The sequence below is a fragment of the Zea mays genome, chromosome 5 (assembly GCF_902167145.1).
Source record: "Zea mays cultivar B73 chromosome 5, Zm-B73-REFERENCE-NAM-5.0, whole genome shotgun sequence".
Taxonomy (NCBI): domain Eukaryota; kingdom Viridiplantae; phylum Streptophyta; class Magnoliopsida; order Poales; family Poaceae; genus Zea; species Zea mays.
Window position 1 is genome coordinate 139,161,356 of NC_050100.1, and position 20,053 is coordinate 139,181,408.

General features: G+C 58.4%; 1 protein-coding gene across 1 annotated transcript; it reads left to right on the plus strand.

Annotated features, from left to right (window-relative positions):
- The first annotated feature begins 372 nt into the window (after nt 1–372).
- Nucleotides 373–1,286, plus strand: LOC100285857 (dynein light chain LC6, flagellar outer arm). Its single transcript, NM_001158747.2, has 2 exons — nt 373–780; nt 946–1,286. Exons 1-2 carry the CDS (start codon nt 643–645, stop codon nt 1,117–1,119), a joined length of 312 nt encoding a protein of 103 aa, NP_001152219.1. The 5' UTR covers nt 373–642; the 3' UTR covers nt 1,120–1,286.
- Nucleotides 1,287–20,053: the final 18,767 nt, after the last annotated feature.

Genomic DNA, 20,053 nt, shown 5'->3' on the forward strand with positions numbered 1-20,053 from the left:
CAAATAAATAGAAAAAAGGCTACTACTTACAATTTCATTCGAACGCATACACCATTTTACGTGGAAGGAAATTGGACAGACGATGAGGAGTCAAGAGATTGGGCCTTTTTTTTTCTTTTGTTAGAGAAAAGGATTGGGCAGATGGGCCAACCGGCCGCTACGGAAGGAAGGAATCCTTGGTAGCCCATTTCCTCCGTGGTCCCGTGACGGACTCGTGGTCGTGGAGGAGCCGAGCCTCTGGCTCGGATGGCCGGCGGCCGTCGCGACCGCCGACGCTCGCCCCAGCGCGCCACAACACGACGCCCGGAGGCGGAGCAGGAAGAAGACAAGCCAAGCCAAGATAAGATAGAGATAGAGCGGACACGCAAGTGCATTCCGGAATGGGAGGAGGAGGAGCAATAATAGCAGCGGGCCCACACCCATCACCCTCTCGCCTCGTCTCCTCCCTCCCGCAGATTCCCGTTGTTCCCTTCCGGCCCTGTCCTTCTATCGGGAACCTTTTCTCCCCTCCATTTATATTCCTTCCGCCGTCTGCCCCCACGGAATCAAGAAACAAACGAAGCCAGCCAGCCAGCCGGGTCCTCCCGCGTAGCTAGCGTAGGCGTAGGCGTAGCCGTAGCAGCGTGTGCGAGAGGGGAAGAAATGCTGGAGGGGAGGGCGCGGGTGGAGGACACGGACATGCCGGCGCGGATGCAGGACGCGGCGACCTCCGCGGCCTCGCGCGCGCTCGACCTCTTCGACGTCGCCGACTGCCGCGCCATCGCCGGCCACATCAAGACGGCACGTTCTCTCTCCTCTCCTCTCCTCTCTCTGCTCTGCCGCCGTCCTCGTGTCACATTTTTAATTGATGGATGAGATCACGATTCAAATCATTCCTGAGGACACTTGGTGCTGGCGCTGACACCCTGATCGATCCTTGCCTCCCGTCCGTTCCGACGAACACAGGAGTTCGACAAGCGGTACGGCGTCGGGTGGCAGTGCGTGGTGGGCGCCAACTTCGGGTGCTTCTTCACCCACAGCAGCGGCACCTTCATCTACTTCTCCATGGAGCGCCTCTCCTTCCTCCTCTTCAAGGCCGCCGTCGTCGCAGCCGCCGCCGCCGCTGCCGTCGCCTCCTAATCAACCAAGTCTCCGTCCATCACACCGTGCACTTTGTACTGCTAGCTAGTATCTATATATATCTATATATGCCATTTGTAATGTCCAGAAGCTCAGACCCTGTACGGCCAGCAGCCCGTGTAGTAGTGTAAATACATCGCGCCATGCTTCGCTCGTTCCTCGTCGAACCATCTCTGCCTCCGTTCGTTCTTCGCATCGACCGACTCTACCAGCGCTCAGTCGTGCAAGTGCCGCCGACGTGCCGTGCCTGATTTGATATCTAGAAATATCTTGGGATATTGTAGCTGCTGCCTGCCTGTCTGCCTGACAAACACCTTCAATTTGTCGGTCAGTGCGTTCAGTACATTCAGTAATGTCCGGACGATGGCGACGTGTGTGAGCTGTCCGGTCGCGTGATAATTATCCTCTGCTCTTTTTTCGTTTTTTCCCCTGTCGCAAAAGCGAAAGATGGGACCCACCACAACGGGGTCTTTGTTTTCGTTTCTTCTTCTCCACAATGGAGCGAGACGTCCTGTTTCTGCGCTGTCGAGACGGTGAGCCCTGCCGACGCCGTTCAGAAAGCCAATGAAGCCGATCAAATATATTCATCCACAGTGACAGTGCAACTGTGGCGCGCATCGATTCTTATCTGATCCAATGTCGTCTGTTTTTATGCATGTGAGGCATCCAAATCTGAAATCTCGGAGTTATTTTTTTTAAAAGTTTTGCAACAATATTAAAGTATTTGATGGTATAGTATTAGAGGCTTAAAAAATGTTTAGTTGTTAGTGACAAAAGACAATTTTTAAATACCGTATCCTTGAAGTTCTAGATACTCCACATGATACCTTTTTTCTTCTTCGACCCTCTGCTAGAGAAGCAAGGATTGACTGTGGCGAATCGTGCTTCACTAAGAACAAGGCTAAAGAGCTTGACCAGAGACCGTAGCATGCTTCCTATACGTCTCCGCATGCTACCGACTCCGTGGTGTGTTAAGATACCAGTTCAAACATCACGGCCTCCGTCCTTGGCGAGATGCCCACAAGGATCTTTGGTCCGGAGGGAGAGATAGACCTTACCAATAATGAGATGGTCGCAGGAGCATTTGAAGCAGATTCTCACCGAATGATGTCCACCGAGCAGGTCATTGAGGATCCTTCCGTTGATTCGGGGGTTGTCACATCTGTTAGATGATGAAGGAGTTGCATTGGTTGCGCAATCTACTTTTGAGGGCCCCATCTTTCTTACCATCATCAAAGGCGGTCCTTCTCATTTTGTGGCCGAGGACGATGTAGAACTCGTTTTGGTGGAGGATGCTTCTGATGATGAGGAAGCTACCTTGATTGCGCAAATGACATTTGAGGACCCATCTTTTTTTACCACCATCAAAGATTGTCCTTCTCTTTCTATAGTTGAGGTCAATGTAGGACCTCAACTGGTAGAGGATCCTTCGATAGAGATAGAGTCTTCTTCGTCCACCGGAGCTTGAGAGGATGAGGACCTTGCATGACGTCCTTTAGCTCCCCCTCACCATCGACTACGATAATTAGGCGTCGACGTAAGTCCTATAATAGTTTGTCGCTTCGTCGAAGTGCCCGTCTTGCACAACATGGTGTGTTTAAAGATCTGGGCATTGTTGGAATTGACCGAAAGCCCAATGATAGTTCAATTCAAGCCTACTTGTCGGCGTTTCGAGACCGGGGGGTCCCTGGGCCGACGAGTGAATGTCGCCGCGTGCCCCAGCCCAGATGGGTCGAGCGCGAGGGCGAGCGCGAAGGGGGGAGAGCGAGGCGGCCGGAGTCCGGCGTGAGAGAGGTGGGAATCCCGCGGCCTTCGTGTTTGTCCGGCGCCTAGGTCGGGTGCGCTTGCAGTAGGGGGTTACAAGCGTCCACGCGGGAGAGGGAGCAAGCGGCTCCAGGCGAGCGCCTGTCTCGTCCTCGTCCCCGCGCGGCCAACCCTCCCTAAGAGGGCCCTGGTCCTTCCTTTTATAGGCGTAAGGAGAGGATCCAGGTGTACAATGGGGGGTGTAGCAGAGTGCTACGTGTCTAGCGGAGGAGAGCTAGCGCCCTAAGTACATGCCGTTGTGGCAGCCGGAGAGATCTTGGCACCCAGCTGGTGTGATGTCGTGGCCGTCGGAGGAGCGATGGAGCCTGGCGGAGGGACAGCTGTCGGAGCGGTTGAGTCCTTGCTGACGTCCTCTTGCTTCCGTAAGGGGGCTGAGAGCCGCCGTCGTCACAGAGTATGCGGGGCGCCATCATTGCCTATCTGGCGGAGCGAGCCAGATGGGACACCGATCTTGTTTCCTGCGGCCCGAGTCAGCTCGGGGTAGGGCGATGATGGCGCCTCCTGTTGACGTGGCTGGTCTGCGCCCTAGGTTGGGCGATGTGGAAGCTCCTCCGAGGCCGAGGTTGAGTCTGTCTTCTGTGGCCGAGGTCGAGTCCGAGCCCCTGGGTCGGGCGAGGCGGAGTTCGTCGTCTTCTAGGGCTGAGCCCAAGTCCGAGCCCTGGGTCGGGTGGAGCGGAGTTCGTCGTCTTCTGGGGCCGAGCCCAAGTCCGAGCCCTGGGTCGGGCGGAGCGGAGTTCGCCGTCTTCCGGGACTTAGCCCGAGTCCGAGCCCTGGGTCGGGCGGAGCGGAGTTCGCCGTCTTCCGGGACTTAGCCCGAGTCCGAGCCCTAGGTCGGGCGGAGCGGAGTTCGCCGTCTTCCGGGACTTAGCCCGAGTCCGAGCCCTGGGTCGGGCGGAGCGGAGTTCGCCGTCTTCCGGGACTTAGCCCGAGTCCGAGCCCTGGGTCGGGCGGAGCGGAGTTCGCCGTCTTCCGGGACTTAGCCCGAGTCCGAGCCCTGGGTCGGGCGGAGCGGAGTTCGCCGTCTTCCGGGACTTAGCCCGAGTCCGAGCCCTGGGTCGGGCGGAGCGGAGTTTGCCGTCTTCCGGGGCTGAGCCCGAGTTCGAGCCCTCGGTCGGGCGAAGCGGAGCTTCCTATGGTGCCTTCGGCAGGGCCTGACTGCCTGTCAGTCTCACTCTGTCAAGTGGCACCGCAGTCGGAGCGGCGCAGGCGGCGCTGTCCTTCTGTCAGGTCGGTCAGTGGAGCGGTGAAATGACCGCGGTCACTTCGGCTCTGCCGGCTGGGGGGCGCGCGTCAGGATAAAGGTGTCAGGCCACCTTTGCATTAAATGCTCCTGCGATTTGGTCGGTCGGTGCGGCGATTTGGTCAGGGTTGCTTCTTAGCGAAGGTAGGGCCTCGGGCGAGCCGGAAATATGTTTGCCGTTGGAGGGGGGCCTCGGGCGAGACGGAAATCCTCCGGGGTCGGCTGCCCTTGTCCGAGGCTAGGCTCGGGCGAGGCGTGATCGAGTCACTCGAATGGACTGATCCCTGACTTAGTCGCGCCCATCAGGCCTTTGCAGCTTTATGCTGATGGGGGTTACCAGCTGAGAATTAGGAGCCTTGAGGGTACCCCTAATTATGGTCCCCGACAGTAGCCCCCGAGCCTCGAAGGGAGTGTTTGCACTCGCTTGGAGGCTTTCGTCGCACTTTTTTGCAAGGGGACCAGCCTTTCTCGGTTGCGTTTTGTTCCGGTGGGTGCGCGCGAGCGCACCCGCCGGGTGTAGCCCCCGAGGCCTCGGAGGAGTGGTTTCACTCCTTCGAGGTCTTAATGCCTCGCCTAATGCTTCGGCTGGTCTGGTTGTTCCCTCATGCGAACTGGTCGTAGCCCGGGTGTACGGTCGGGTCCCAAGTTCTCGGGCTCGTATGTTGACGCTGTCAACGGTTCGGCCAGAGCCGGGTTTGCGAGAGCAGCCCCCGAGTCTCTGCTCAGGGCGAGAGGGCGATCAGGGACAGACTCGACTTTTTTACATACGCCCCTGCGTCGCCTTTCCGCAAGGAGGAGGGGGGGAAAGCGCCATGTTGCCCTCGATGGGCGCCGAACATGGTGTCTCCGGTGAGCTGCAAGCGGGTAATCCGAGTGGACGTCCGTGCCCCGTTCGTTAGGGGTCGGCTAGGGGCCCAGAGGCACGCCCAAAAGTACCTGCGGGTGATCTGCCGGACCCGGTCCCCTGGCGACGTGGTCCGAGGGCTCGATGCCTCCCTCTGATGGGATTCCGTTACAAGATCGCTCCCACTGGTCTCGGAAATGTCCTAGGGTACCTCGGGAGCGCAACCCGAGCCTTGGTTATGTATCGAACGTACCCATGGTCATCCCTCGCTCGGCGTCTGAGGCGGCTGTGAACCCTTCAGGGGCCAGCCTTCGAACCCCTGATCAGTAGTGGGCGCGGAGCCCGAGTAGCCTGAGGCGGTCGTTGAACCCTTCCGAGGGGCCGGCCTTCGAACCTCTGACCAGTAGTGGGTGTAGGGCCCACGTGATCTGAGGCGGCTGTCGAACCCTTCCGAGGGGCCAGCCTTCGAACCTCTGATCAGTAGGGAGGCTCGGAGCCTGGTTCCTTCACGAGGAAGGATCCCTTTCGGGGTTTCCCCCTTTCCCGATCCCTATTGCAAGAGAGAGAAAGAGGAAAAAAGGAAAATGATACGAAATCGAACGACGCGGCGTACCTTTACTGACGCGGTCATTATGGCGAAGGCGAAGCGTCGCCCGCTTCTCCTGCCAGGGGCGCCACCTGTCCCGCCGCGGAGTCAATGCGACGGGGCGAGTGGTTGGCGGGCGGCGGTTGCGCGTGCGCGAGCCGTTCGAGGAACGGAACACGGGCGCGTTGTCTTCACGCCGTGAGAGAGGGTTCTCTCGCTGCCCCCGGATGGGACGTGAGCTTGGCTGACGACGTGACCGCTGCTCCTGCCCGCCTGCCACCGTCATTACTGCCGGCCCATTTTTGGCCGCACCGACCGCCGCGCCAGGCTGGCGCTGCTGGGTCGTGCGCTGGGTCGCCTCGAGTCGCGGTATTGGTTCCACAATCGAGGAGGCGCGGTGGTGGCGCAAGTGGCGGTGCAGTTGCATGCACGAAGCGTTCGGCGCGCCGGTTGCATGACACGTGGGCCTGGGCCTCCAGGCTGGGCGTGTTGGGAGTCGGAGAAGCGCGCCCACTTGGCGCGGTTGCATGCCGCCTGCATGGCTGCCCGCCCCTTTTGCCCGTTGGTCTAGGCCAAAGTGGAGGGTCACTTGTAACCGCTGGGCGGTTGTGCGCACCGCGCACAGCGGTTTGGCTTCTTCTGCTCTGAGCCGGTTTGCATGACGTGTGGGACCTAGCCCCGCGCCGCAGGGGAGGACCTTGGAGTGTGTTGGAGAAGACTCAGCCCGCGACAGTAGGGGGCGCAAGTAGGGAGAGTCGCCTTTAAAAGGAGGGCGACCCCCTTTGGAAGGCGACCATGTCTTCGCGCTCCCTTATGCATCGTGTCTTTCCACCTTCCAAGCCCCCGGATGGGGGATACCCGCCGTCTTTCCGCCTCATCGTTGGAGGAACGCAACTCCGCGGGAGTTGGTACCTTTCAGCCATCGTTCGGCTTCAAGGATTTTCATCATGCAACCCGGCTGCACCCCTCCGCCGGCGGTCACCCAAGATGGTGACCTCCAGCTTGATGGTGGGGGAAAGCGAGCCGGGCTACGGCCTCTGCCCCTCCCTCAGCCTCAAGGATTTTCATCACCAGGGCTGGGGAGGGGAGTGTGCCGAGTTGGGGTCGGCCCCTGCGTGGGCGGTGGCCCGCTCCTTCACTCAGTGATCGGAGGGAAGGGCGGTCGTCGTCCGTGGCGCCGGCAGCTGCACTGTGCCTGGATCTTGGACGCGAGTGGCTTCGGAGCCGCTCGCGGCGCCGGCGTCTGCCACGACAGCTGGAAGAGGTTCTTCCGCTGACGAGATAGCCAGGGCCGCCCACAAACCGACCTCCAACTCTACGGCCTTCTGCCCGTCCTTGCCTCACGAGTTTGGGCATGGGCGGGGGCCTCTTGGCAGCAGCATCCGCCCTGAGGTCAGTGCTGCCGCTGTTCGGCCCCCCGGAGCAGAAGTCGTCGTCGTCGCTGCTGCTGGAGCGGGCGACGGCGCGCCGTTCGTCGGTCTTCTGTTGCTCCGCAGGCCCTCCCCCATCGAGTGGGGTTGTTCGTACCTGCGGAGGTGGAACCAGAGTTCCGTTTGTAATGGCACTCTGAATGCCAGTGTTTTTGTTCATTGTGGCTGTCGAGGCCTGAACATGTATGTAACTTTGGCACGGAGCCATGTTTTTTCCTCATTTTCGAGCACTAAGACTCGCCTGTTGGTTGTCTGAACCGCTTCACCAAGCGTGAGTCGCCCCGTGTCAAGGTGACGAGTGAGGTATCCGTATCCCGAAGGCGTAGGAGTCCCTCGGCTCGGTCGGCCTTGTTGTCCGAGGCTCCTCTAGCTTAGTTAAAGGGACCCCTTGGCCGCTCTTGGATGAGCCGAGGCCAGGGGTAGCGATATCAGCATGAACAGGGGCAGAGTTGGCTCGAAAATGAAACCTGGTTGGCCGGAGCCTAGCCGGGTCGTCCGTTAGCGGGACCGACGCTGGAGTTGACCAGCCGACGCCTCGGGTCGGGCTGGCGCACTCGGAGGACGGCTGGCCGAGGCCCCGGGGCGACCGGCCGAGCCGCCTGCTCGGGCCGGATTCCCGGAGAAGACCCTGGCAGCGATTGCCCGGGCGTGGTGATGACGTCGTCCTTTAGAGCGGAGATCCTCGGACCGCGTCGCCGTCCGAGGCTAGGTCGGACCTCGCCGAAGGTGTCGTCGATGCCGAGGGTGCTGCTGCCCCCTTCCAGCGTCAAGACCCGAGCCTGCAGGATCAGATTGTCTTGTAGCGTGTGTCTCCTGCGGCCGCCGAGGCCAGAACACGCACCCTCGCTGTGTTGTAAAGCTGCGTCTCTTTTCCTCTTGTTTCGAGTATCTGGACTTTTTTGTCGGTAACAGGGATGTTTGTGCAAGCGAGAGTTGCTTCTCGCGGAAGGTGATGAGTGAGGTATCCGTATCCCGGAGGCGTAGGAGTCCCTCGGCTCGGTCGGCCTTGCCGCTTACGCGCACTTTTACCCGTCCATGAGGCTCTGTCACCGACTCAGTCGAGAAGGCTCGAAGGATCGCTTCGGCAAAAGAGCTTCCGAACGTGAAGACTTGTTCGGTCCGCGGAATCACTTATCCGAACGTGAGTTACTTATCGCAGAAGGTGATGAGTGAGGTATCCGTATCCCGGAGGCGTAGGAGTCCCTTGGCTCGGTCAGCCTTGGCTGCTTACGTGTACTCCGTCGTTTTCAGGATCCACTTTTCGAAGTAGTCAAAAAGCACGAAAGATATTCTGGCAGAAGAGATCTTTTTTCGAGGAAAATTTCAACACAGAGGGGGTTCCCCCCCTTTTAGCCCCCGAGGGAGGGTCGGGCTTTGCCGAGGCGAGGCCGACCCTTCCTTGATGACTAAACTTTGCGTGGGTGCGAGGTATATGAACAACTTGAAAACATCTTAAGGGTAGAAGCGACGTAGCTGTTGGATGTTCCAAGCGTTGCCGTAGACCTCGCCTTGACTGTTGGCCAGCTTGTACGTTCCGGGCTTCAGAACCTTGGCGATGACGAACGGTCCCTCCCAGGGGGGCGTGAGCTTGTGCCTCCCTCGGGCGTCTTGTCGCAGCCGAAGCACCAGGTCGCCCACCTGGAGGTCTCGGGACCGGACCCCTCGGGCGTGGTAGCGTCGCAGGGACTGCTTGTACCGCGCCGAGTGTAGTAAGGCCTTGTCCCGAGCCTCTTCTAGCTGGTCCAGCGAGTCTTCTCGGCTAGCTTGGTTGCTTTGATCGCTGTAGGCCCTCGTCCTCGGGGAGCCGTATTCCAGGTCTGTGGGCAAGACGGCCTCGACCCCGTAGACTAGGAAGAACGGCGTGAAACCCGTGGCTCGGCTCGGCGTTGTCCTCAGGCTCCAGACCACCGAGGGGAGTTCCTTCATCCATCGCTTGCCGAACTTGTTGAGGTCGTTGTAGATCCGAGGCTTGAGCCCTTGTAGAATCATGCCGTTGGCACGCTCTACTTGCCCATTTGTCATGGGATGAGCCACGGCGGCCCAGTCCACCCGGATGTGGTGATCCTCGCAGAAGTCCAAGAACTTTCTGCTGGTAAACTGGGTGCCGTTGTCGGTGATGACGGAGTTTGGGACCCCGAAGCGATGGATGATGTTGGTGAAGAACGCCACCGCCTGCTCGGACCTGATGTTGTTCAGAGGTCGGACCTCGATCCACTTGGAGAATTTGTCGATGGCGACCAGCAGGTGCGTGTAGCCCCCGGGCGCCTTCTGCAAGGGGCCGACGAGGTCTAGACCCCACACAGCAAAGGGCCAGGTGATGGGTATCGTCTGCAGAGCCTGAGCGGGCAGGTGGGTCTGCTTCGCATAGAATTGACACCCTTCGCAGGTGCGGACAATTCTAGTGGCGTCGGCCACCGCCGTCGGCCAGTAGAAGCCTTGTCGGAAAGCATTCCCGACAAGGGCTCGAGGCGCTGCGTGATGGCCGCAAGCCCCTGAGTGTATCTCTCGCAGGAGTTCCTGACCTTCAGCGACGGAGATGCATCGCTGGAGGATGCCTGAGGGGCTGCAGTGGTAGAGCTCCTTCTCATCGCCCAACAAGACGAACGACTTGGCGCGCCGCGCCATCCGCCGAGCCTCGGCTCGGTCGGGGGGTAGCTCTCCTTGGTGGAGATATTGAAGGTACGGGGTCTGCCAGTTTCGATCAGGCGTGGCCCCGCTTCGCTCCTCCTCGACGCGCAGTGCCTCGCCCTCGGGGGCCGAGGGTACCTCGGGCTGAACCGAGGTCGCCTTGGGCCGAGCTGAGGGTGCCTCGGGCTGGGCCGAGGGTACCTCGGACTGGGCCGAGGGCACCTCAGGCTCGGGCGTGTCGTCGATCTTGACGGAAGGTTGGTGCAGATCCCGGGAGAAGACGTCCGGGGGAACCGTTGTTCGCCCCGAGGCTATTTTAGCCAGTTCTTCCGCAGTCTCGTTGTAGCGCCGAGCGATGTGGTTGAGCTCGAGCCCGTAGAACTTGTCCTCCAAGTGCCGAACCTCATCGCAGTAGGCCTCCATCTTCGGGTCGCGGCAGTGGGAGTTCTTCATGACTTGGTCGATGACGAGCTACGAGTCACCGCGGGCGTCGAGGCGCCGGACCCCTAGCTCGATGGCGATCCGCAACCCGTTGACCAGAGCCTCATACTCAGCCACATTGTTGGACGCCGGGAAATGGAGGCGTAGCACATAGCGTAGGTGTTTCCCGAGGGGCGAGATGAAGAGTAGGCCTGCGCCGGCTCCCGTCTTCATCAGCGACTCGTCGAAAAACATGGTCCAGAGCTCCGGTTGGATCGGAGCCGTCGGTAGCTGGGTGTCGACCCATTCGGCCACGAAGTCCGCCAAAACCTGGGACTTGATGGCCTTCCGAGGGGCGAACGAGATTGTCTCGCCCATGATTTCCACCGCCCACTTTGCAATCCTACCCGAGGCCTCTCGGCACTGGATGATCTCCCCCAGGGGGAAGGATGACACCACAGTTACCGGATGAGACTCGAAGTAGTGTCGCAACTTCCGCCGTGTCAGGATCACTGCATACAGCAGCTTCTGAACTTGTGGGTAGCGGACCTTGGTTTCGGATAGTACCTCGCTGACGAAGTAAACTGGCCACTGAACGGGCAATGCATGCCCCTCTTCTTGCCTCTCGACCACAATCGCGGCGCTAACCACCTGAGTGGTCACGGCGACGTAGACCAAGAGGGCTTCTCCGGCAGCTGGAGGCACCAAGATAGGCGCCTTTGTGAGGAGCGCCTTCAAGTTCCCGAGAGCTTCCTCGGCCTCGGGGGTCCAAGTGAAGCACTCGGCCTTCCTTAAGAGGCGGTACAGAGGTAGACCTCTTTCGCCGAGGCGTGAGATGAAACGGCTCAGAGCCGCGAGACATCCCATGACCCTCTGTACGCCTTTTAAGTCCTTGATGGGCCCCATGCTGGTGATGGCTGCGATCTTCTCCGGGTTGGCTTCGATGCCCCGCTCGGAGACGATGAACCCCAAGAGCATGCCTCGGGGCACCCCGAAGACACACTTCTCGGGATTGAGCTTGACGCCTTTCGCCTTGAGGCATCGGAATGTCACTTCAAGGTCGGAAAGGAGGTCGGAAGCTTTCCTCGTCTTGACTACGATGTCATCGACGTAGGCCTCGACCGTGCGGCCAATGTGTTCGCCGAACACATGGTTCATGCACCGCTGGTACGTCGCGCCTGCATTCCTCAAGCCGAACGGTATGGTGACATAGCAGTACATGCCGAAGGGCGTGATGAAAGAAGTCGCGAGCTGGTCGGACTCTTTCATCCTGATTTGATGATACCCTGAGTAGGCATCGAGGAAAGACAGGGTTTTGCACCCAGCAGTGGAATCCACGATTTGATCGATGCGAGGCAGAGGGTAGGGAACCTTCGGACATGCTTTGTTGAGACCAGTGTAGTCTACACACATCCGCCATTTCCCCTCTTTCTTTCTCACAAGCACAGGGTTGGCAAGCCATTCGGGATGGAATACCTCTTTGATGAACCCTGCCACCATTAGCTTGTGGATCTCCTCGCCTATGGCTCTGCGCTTCTCTTCGTCGAATCGGCGCAGAGGCTGCTTGACGGGTCGGGCTCCGGCTCGAATGTCCAGCGAGTGCTCGGCGACATCCCTCGGTATGCCGGGCATGTCCGAGGGACTCCACGCGAAGACGTCGGCGTTCACGCGGAGAAAGTCGACGAGCACTGCTTCCTATTTGGGATCGAGCCCGGAGCCGATCCGGATCTGCTTGGAGGTGTCGCCGCTGGGGTCGAGGGGGGCGGCCTTAACCGTCTCCACTGGCTCGAAGTTGCCGGCATGACGTTTCACGTCTGGCACCTCCTTAGAGAGGCTTTCCAGGTCGGCGATGAGGGCCTCGGACTCGGCGAGGGCCTCGGCGTACTCCACGCACTCCACGTCGCATTCGAACGCGTGTTTGTACGTGGGGCCGACGGTGATGACCCCGTTGGGGCCCAGCATCTTGAGCTTCAGGTAGGTGTAGTTGGGGATGGCCATGAACTTCGCGTAGCATGGTCTTCCCAGTACCGCGTGGTAGGTTCCTCAGAACCCGACCACCTCGAACGTCAGGGTCTCCCTTCGGAAGTTGGAGGGTGTTCCGAAGCAGACGGGGAGGTCGAGTTGTCCGAGGGGCTGGACGCGCTTCCCGGGAATGATCCCATGGAAGGGCGCAGCGCCTGCTCGGACGGAGGACAGATCGACATGCAGGAGCCCGAGGGTCTCGGCGTAGATGATGTTGAGGCTGCTGCCTCCGTCCATGAGGACCTTGGTGAGCCTGACGTCGCCGATGACGGGGTCGACGACGAGCGGGTATTTCCCCGGGCTCGGCACGTGGTCGGGGTGGTCGGCTTGGTCGAAGGTGATGGGCTTGTCGGACCAGTCTAGGTAGACTGGCGCCGCCACCTTCACCGCGCAGACCTCCCGGCGCTCTTACTTGCGGTGCCGAGCCGAGGCATTCGCCGCTTGCCCACCATAGATCATGAAGCAATCGCGGACCTCGGGGAACCCTCCTGCTTGGTGACCTTCCTTCTTGTCGTTGTCGCGGGCCCTGTCACCCTCCGTGGGAGGCCCGGCCCTGTGGAAGTGGTGCCGAAGCATGACGCACTCCTCAAGGGTGTGCTTGACGGGCCCCTGATGATAGGGGCATGACTCCTTGAGCATCTTGTCGAAGAGGTTGGCACCTCCGGGGGGTTTCCGAGGGTTCTTGTACTCGGCGGCGGCGACAAGGTCCGCGTCGGCGGCGTCGCGTTTCGCTTGCGACTCCTTCTTGCCTTTCTTCTTGGCGCCGCGCTGAGTCGACGCCTCGGGAGCATCTTCTGATGGGCGGCCCTGGGGCTGCTTGTTCTTTCGGAAGATAGCCTCGACCGCTTCCTGGCCGGAGGCGAACTTGGTGGCGATGTCCATCAGCTCGCTCGCCCTGGTTGGGGTCTTGTGACCCAACTTGCTCACCAGGTCGCGGCAGGTGGTGCCGGCGAGGAACGCGCCGATGACATCCGAGTCGGTGATGTTGGGCAGCTCGGTGCGCTGCTTCGAGAATCGCCGGATGTAGTCCCGGAGAGACTCTCTCGGCTGCTGCCGGCAGCTTTGGAGATCCCAGGAATTCCCGGGGCGCATGTACGTGCCCTGGAAATTGCCGGCGAAGGCTTGGACTAGGTCGTCCCAGTTGGAGATCTGCCCTGGAGGCAGGTGCTCCAACCAGGCACGAGCGGTGTCGGAGAGGAACAGGGGGAGGTTGCAGATGATGAGGTTGTCATCGTCCGTTCCACCCAGTTGGCAGGCCAGACGGTAGTCCGCGAGCCACAGTTCTGGTCTCGTCTCCCCCGAGTACTTTATGATAGTAGTCGGGGGTCGGAACCGGGTCGGGAACGGTGCCCGTCAGATGGCCCGGCTGAAGGCCTGTGGACCGGGTGGCTCGGGCGAGGGACTCCGATCCTCCCCACTGTCGTAGCGTCCCCCACGCCTGGGGTGGTAGCCTCGGCGCACCCTCTCGTCGAGGTGGGCCCGACGGTCGCGGTGATGGTGCTCGTTGCCGAGGCGGCCCGGGGCCGCAGGCGCGGTGTTGCGCGTGCGCCCGGTGTAGACCGAGGCTTCCCGCATGAATCGGGAAGTCGCGACATGAGGTTCCGAGGGGTACCCCTGCCTTCGGGAGGCAGAGCTCTCGGACCGTCGGACCGCAGCGCCTTCCAGGAGATTCTTGAGCTCCCCCTGGATTCGACGGCCCTCGGTGGTTTATGGCTCCGGCATCGCGCGGAGAAGTATCGCTGCTGCAGCCAGGTTCTGGCCGACCCCACTAGATGCGGGTGGTGGCCTGACCCTGACGTCGTCGGCGACGCGGTGCTGGAAGCCCTGGGGTAGATGACGTATTTCTCCGGCCGGGGGTTGGCCCGCCCATGTCTGCCCGACGTCCCGGCGGATCGGCTCAAGCGCTCCTGCTCCCTCGTCGAGCCTGGCCTGCACCCCGCGGATTTGCTCGAGCTGTGGGTCATGGCCCCCCGCCTGAACGGGGACCACAGCTAGCTCCCGTGGGATGTCAACGCGGGGCACCGGCCTAGGGAGATCACCGTCCTCCGGCATGCCGAGATGGTTGCCTTCGGAGGGACCTCCTAGATCGACGTGGAAACATTCACGGCTTGGGCCGCAGTCCTCGTAGTCAAGGCTGCGGCTACCGTCGGAACAGTCGGAGAGGCAGTAGTCACACGCGGTCATGAAGTCCCGCATGGCACTGGGGTTGCCAAGTCCAGAGAAATCCCAACAGATGCTGGGGTCGTCGTCTTCCTCGGACCCAGAGGGCCCGTAGGTCGAGACGCCCGTCAGCCGGTCCCAAGGCGACCGCATGCGAAACCCTAGAGGGTTTGGACTCGCCTCTACGAGAGCGCCCACCAAAGCGAGGTCGCTAGGCGGGTTGAGGTTGAATCCAAATGACGTGGGATGGGAGTCGGTTGGTACCTCTTGGTCGACGAGCGGCGATAAAGTCACGTCGGGGACTGACTGCACCGTCGTCTCGAGTATGAGGGTGACGTCCAGCAAGCTTTTCGCGAGCGCGCTGGCGTCGTCCGCTTGCTCGGGACTGGCGTGTCGCAGGGAGACGGCGCTCGTCTTCGTCTCAAGCGCGAAGTCGATACCCGGTGCGCCCCCTATTGGGGTGCCGGCGCTGTCGACTCGCTCGACAGCCGACGAGGCGCTGCCTCCTGCTTGGCCTTGGTTGCCCTACCTTCCCTTCCTTCGGTGGGGAAGAGGGCGGGATGAGCTCGAAGGTTGTTCTTCCACCACGCGGGGAAGACGTCGTCGATTCCGCCGCCGGCGGGCGGGCTGTCGGCCGCCATTGTCGTTGTCGCGCGGCGGTGGAAGGATTTTCATGTCGTAGACGCCGTCGAGGGACATGAACTCAAGACTCCCGAAACGGAGCACCGTCCCGGGTTGGAGAGGTTGCTGGAGACTGCCCATCTGGAGCTTGACGGGAAGCTGTTTGTCAACACGCAGCAGGCCCCTACCTGGCGCGCCAACTGTCGGCGTTTCGAGACCGGGGGGTCCCTGGGCCGACGAGTGAATGTCGCCGCGTGCCCCAGCCCAGATGGGTCGAGCGCGAGGTCGAGCGCGAAGGGGGGAGAGCGAGGCGGCCGGAGTCCGGCGTGAGAGAGGTGGGAATCCCGCGGCCTTCGTGTTCGTCCCGTGCCCAGGTCGGGTGTGCTTGCAGTAGGGGGTTACAAGCGTCCACGCGGGAGAGGGAGCGAGCGGCTCCAGGCGAGCGCCTGTCTCGTCCTCGTCCCCGCGCGGCCAACCCTCCCTAAGAGGGCCCTGGTCCTTCCTTTTATAGGCGTAAGGAGAGGATCCAGGTGTACAATGGGGGGTGTAGCAGAGTGCTACGTGTCTAGCGGAGGAGAGCTAGCGCCCTAAGTACATGCCGTTGTGGCAGCCGGAGAGATCTTGGCACCCAGCTAGTGTGATGTCGTGGCCGTCGGAGGAGCGATGGAGCCTGGCGGAGGGACTGCTGTTGGAGCGGTTGAGTCCTTGCTGACGTCCTCTTGCTTCCGTAAGGGGGCTAAGAGCCACCGTCGTCACAGAGTATGCGGGGCGCCATCATTGCCTATCTGGCGGAGCGAGCCAGATGGGACACCGGTCTTGTTTCCTGCGGCCCGAGTCAGCTCGGGGTAGGGCGATGATGGCGCCTCCTGTTGACGTGGCTGGTCTGCACCCTAGGTTGGGCGATGTGGAAGCTCCTCCGAGGCCGAGGTCGAGTCTGTCTTCCGTGGCCGAGGTCGAGTCCGAGCCCCTGGGTCGGGCGAGGCGGAGTTCGTCGTCTTCTAGGGCTGAGCCCAAGTCCGACCCTGGGTCGGGTGGAGCGGAGTTCGTCGTCTTCTGGGGCCGAGCCCAAGTCCGAGCCCTGGGTCGGGCGGAGCGGAGTTCACCGTCTTCCGGGACTTAGCCCGAGTCCGAGCCCTGGGTCGGGCGGAGCGGAGTTCGCCGTCTTCCGGGACTTAGCCCGAGTCCGAGCCCTGGGTCAGGCGGAGCGGAGTTCGCCGTCTTCCAGGACTTAGCCCGAGTCCGAGCCCTGGGTCGGGCGGAGCGGAGTTCGCCGTCTTCCGGGACTTAGCCCGAGTCTGAGCCCTGGGTCGGGCGGAGCGGAGTTCGCCGTCTTCCGGGACTTAGCCCGAGTCCGAGCCCTGGGTCGGGCGGAGCGGAGTTCACCGTCTTCCGGGGCTGAGCCCGAGTCCGAGCCCTGGGTCGGGCAAAGCGGAGCTTCCTATGGTGCCTTCGGCAGGGCCTGCCTGCCTGTTAGTCTCACTCGTCAAGTGGCACCGCAGTCGGAGCGGCGCAGGCGGCGCTGTCCTTCTGTCAGGTCGGTCAGTGGAGCGGTGAAATGACCGCGGTCACTTCGGCTCTGCCGGCTGGGGGGCGTGCGTCAGGATAAAGGTGTCAGGCCACCTTTGCATTAAATGCTCCTGCGATTTGGTCGGTCGGTGCGGCGATTTGGTCAGGGTTGCTTCTTAGCAAAGGCAGGGCCTCGGGCGAGCCGGAAATATGTTCGCCGTTGGAGGGGGGCCTCGGGCGAGACAGAAATCCTCCGGGGTCGGCTGCCCTTGTCCGAGGCTAGGCTCGGGCGAGGCGTGATCGAGTCGCTCGAATGGACTGATCCCTGACTTAGTCGCGCCCATCAGGCCTTTGCAGCTTTATGCTGATGGGGGTTACCAGCTGAGAATTAGGAGCCTTGAGGGTACCCCTAATTATGGTCCCCGACACTACTCATACCATCTAAAGGAGTTGTTGCAACCAAACCTTCTCAAGAAACTTTTAAGTTTAAAAGGTCCTGCCTTTTGGGACTTTTGTGGCGGAGGTTTCTTTGCTTTTTCATTATATTTTGTCTTTGTTGTGCTGGGTGTGCTCGTGTTGCTAGCGTTGTTGTGCACTCCTGTTGCTAGGGTGTTACTCTTGATTGTAGGGTGTCACACCCGGGTTTCAGGGTCCAAAACCGGACATGAACATAATCACCAGGTGTGCTGGGACCAAGTCTCACACATATGATGAATCATGGCACATGATCGAATGTCACATCTTTACTATATAATAGAAGTTCTGTACAAAATAAATAAGTAATTATATTATAAGGAGACAACGGTCCAGCAACCCAAAGTTGACTGGGGAACGACGACCTAGACCTCTCACGAACTCGTCACAACATCCTCCATGTGCCACATCCTGCGGTACCTGTTCTTGACCTGTGGGGGGTGTGAGACAGCAAGAGTGAGCTCACATACGTTCATCGGTCAACAAGTTGTGGGGAATAATGTGCATGAACTCGCCAAAGGTGGGAGCTCACATGAAGTGTAAGGCTTACCAAAGAGGATGGTTGAAGCTGAGCATTGCTTTTAAAGTTGGTCAAAATTTTATTAGCAGTTACTAAGTATAAGTAAATACCAACCCAATTAAGTAATAGAACAAAAATAATGACAACACCTGCGATGCAATGCATATGACAAATTGAATTTAGTTCCATAAATTAATCATGTGAGTGTCCAAGTTGCTCATGACTGTGAGCACGACTGATATACCAGTTTTACACTCTGCAGAGGTTGCGCATCTTTACCCACAAGTCATGTTACCCATCTACCAAGAGACGGCCAATCCCATACACCTCTACCGAGGAGGCGAGGCAGGGTAATACTACAAGGCCTTTACAAAGTTCCACTAGCTTCAGAAAACCCGCTACAGTTTATAGGAAGCTCCAATGCAGGGATCCCTCGCCTGACCGCCATCGCAGCAAAATCAATCCAATGACCTCCCTACACTGACCACTCCCCTACTGCCCTTGCCCCTTTCGCGTAAGGTAGTCATTCACTAGCTTTCCTAATTAATCAGCCAAGGGCGTCCCATACCACCCTTGTGGTAGCACTGTTTTCCCGGGTGGTTCTCCATGTTCCAATTAACATAATGATCTTAACATGAATAGTAAATAACAACTGATAATAAAAGTATAATCGTTAATAGTGTGTATCTCTATACCCAAAACCACGTAAAGCAATAGCAGGTACTACCCAAAAATTCAGTGGTAAACAAGGTATAAAGATAGTCAAACTAGGGTAACCTATTGAATCCCATCAAAATTAATCTATGCAGATCATTATGATTAATCAGAACATGACTTGGTAAAAAGAAGTGATCAAGGGCACAAGTTGCCTAGGACTTGAGATTCCAGGTACCAACTTGCTCTTCAGATTCTCGTGTCCTCACTGCTAAACGTAGCAATACAGACAAACATGTGTGGGCAAAATTAACATCACACCAAACATAAGAATAAACTGCATAATAATGATCTACGCATCGCTACGAGATCGTGAGAATGAGAATCACTAAATTCGGAGTTACGGTTATCGAGTTACGATTTTCCGAAGTTATTAAATACCTAATATAGAATAAATCAAGTGGATAACTTTGATCTAGGTCTCTAGACTAAACAGAGTTACTAGATGATAGAAAATATTGAAACAAAATTAATGCAACTGGAACGGATTAAAAAAGAGTTAAAATGGATTTTCTATGAATTAAATAATTTTCTGGATTTATTTTTATTTTAAAAATCATTTTCTGTAATTGATTTATAACTAAACTGAGCTCTCTGTCTATAATCTCAATTTCTGAAGAAGTCAGGGGCGCATTTGCAAATTCTGGGGACCTATTTGTATTTGTTTTCAACTGCGCATGGACGGCGGGTTAGTTTCAAAATTCCATAGGGTCTCTCATGTAAAGATGGCTCGGCGAAGGGGTATGGGCAAACCCTGACCATCTGATCTATAGGAACAGCCAGGATTAAAACCCGCCAGCCCTGAACTGATACGCAATAGGGATCGTTGGATTAGAGATCTACGATCCGGGTTAGATGGCGTAGAGAGGTAAGTGCGCACCGATCTGGACCGCCCGTCTCGTGATCAACGACACAGACCATCCACACGGGCGCGACACCCATCATCAAATCCCCACCGTTGGCCACAGATCCACGGCCTAGGCTAATCTTCTTCCTCCCGCGTCGTCTTCTTCCTATCGCCCAGGTCTAGGGCGACCGCGCGCCACAGAGGCATTCGTATCGCCCCCGATGAACCGCAAGGTCGCGCAAGCGAGGGCCGCTGGGACAACACTGAGGGGGAGCCTGGCCACGGTTCCGCTCCCACTGGAGCTAGGCGATGAGCTTGCCCAGGACGCATGACCGAGATACACGAAGAGTTTGTGACAGAACCTGCCAAGTCATTAGGCCCACCTACAGTGGTCCTTGTCCAACGGACTTTAGACAACCCTGCAGGTGCCCCTGATCACTTGACAAGTTCGTTATCTGTATTCCTTACCTTGCCCAAGAGCGTTTCACCTGTCACGCAGACATTACAATACATCGGAGGTACGAAAATGCGGAAGCAATTACAATAACTTACTTTATATTAAAGTAAGAAAAGGTTGTATTATTACAGACCAGAGCGAAATATAAGAGTGCTGAATAATATTATTACATAACCTGGGAGACAAAACCCCCTCCCGATAAACAGTAAAAGTTTTATAGGAGGACACTTCCTCCCGCAGCTTCAGTCTTGGCTTTCCTCTTTAGGCACCACCTTGGAACAGAAGCAACAAAAAATTGCTGCTTCTTCACCTAAAACAACATGGGACAAAGCCCTGAGTACGAAGTGTACTTTCGCAAGTCTTACCCGTCAAAATAAAAGACTCTCAAGGATATGCTGGCCTTTGGGAATCAAGGTATAGTTTATCAATAATCAAAGACTCTGTTTGCAGAAATGCTTACTAATAGTGGATCCTTAAAAGTCTAGTTTTATTAGCAAGTTAAGTCATTACCTGAGTTCTAGAGTTCTTTCTACCCTAGTTCAAGCACTTGACCTATACTAGCCAATTTCTTACCAACCCTTCTTGTTCCCTGGAATGCTACGTGTAGGGCAGTGACCAAGTCTTCGTGTCCGCGAAGTTAC

Coding starts and splice junctions, on each gene's coding strand:
- LOC100285857 (NM_001158747.2), top strand. CDS start 643: ATGCTGGAGGGGAGGGCGCGGGTGGAGGACACGGACATGCCGGCGCGG. Junction 781..945: donor TCGCCGGCCACATCAAGACG/GCACGTTCTCTC, acceptor CGACGAACACAG/GAGTTCGACAAGCGGTACGG.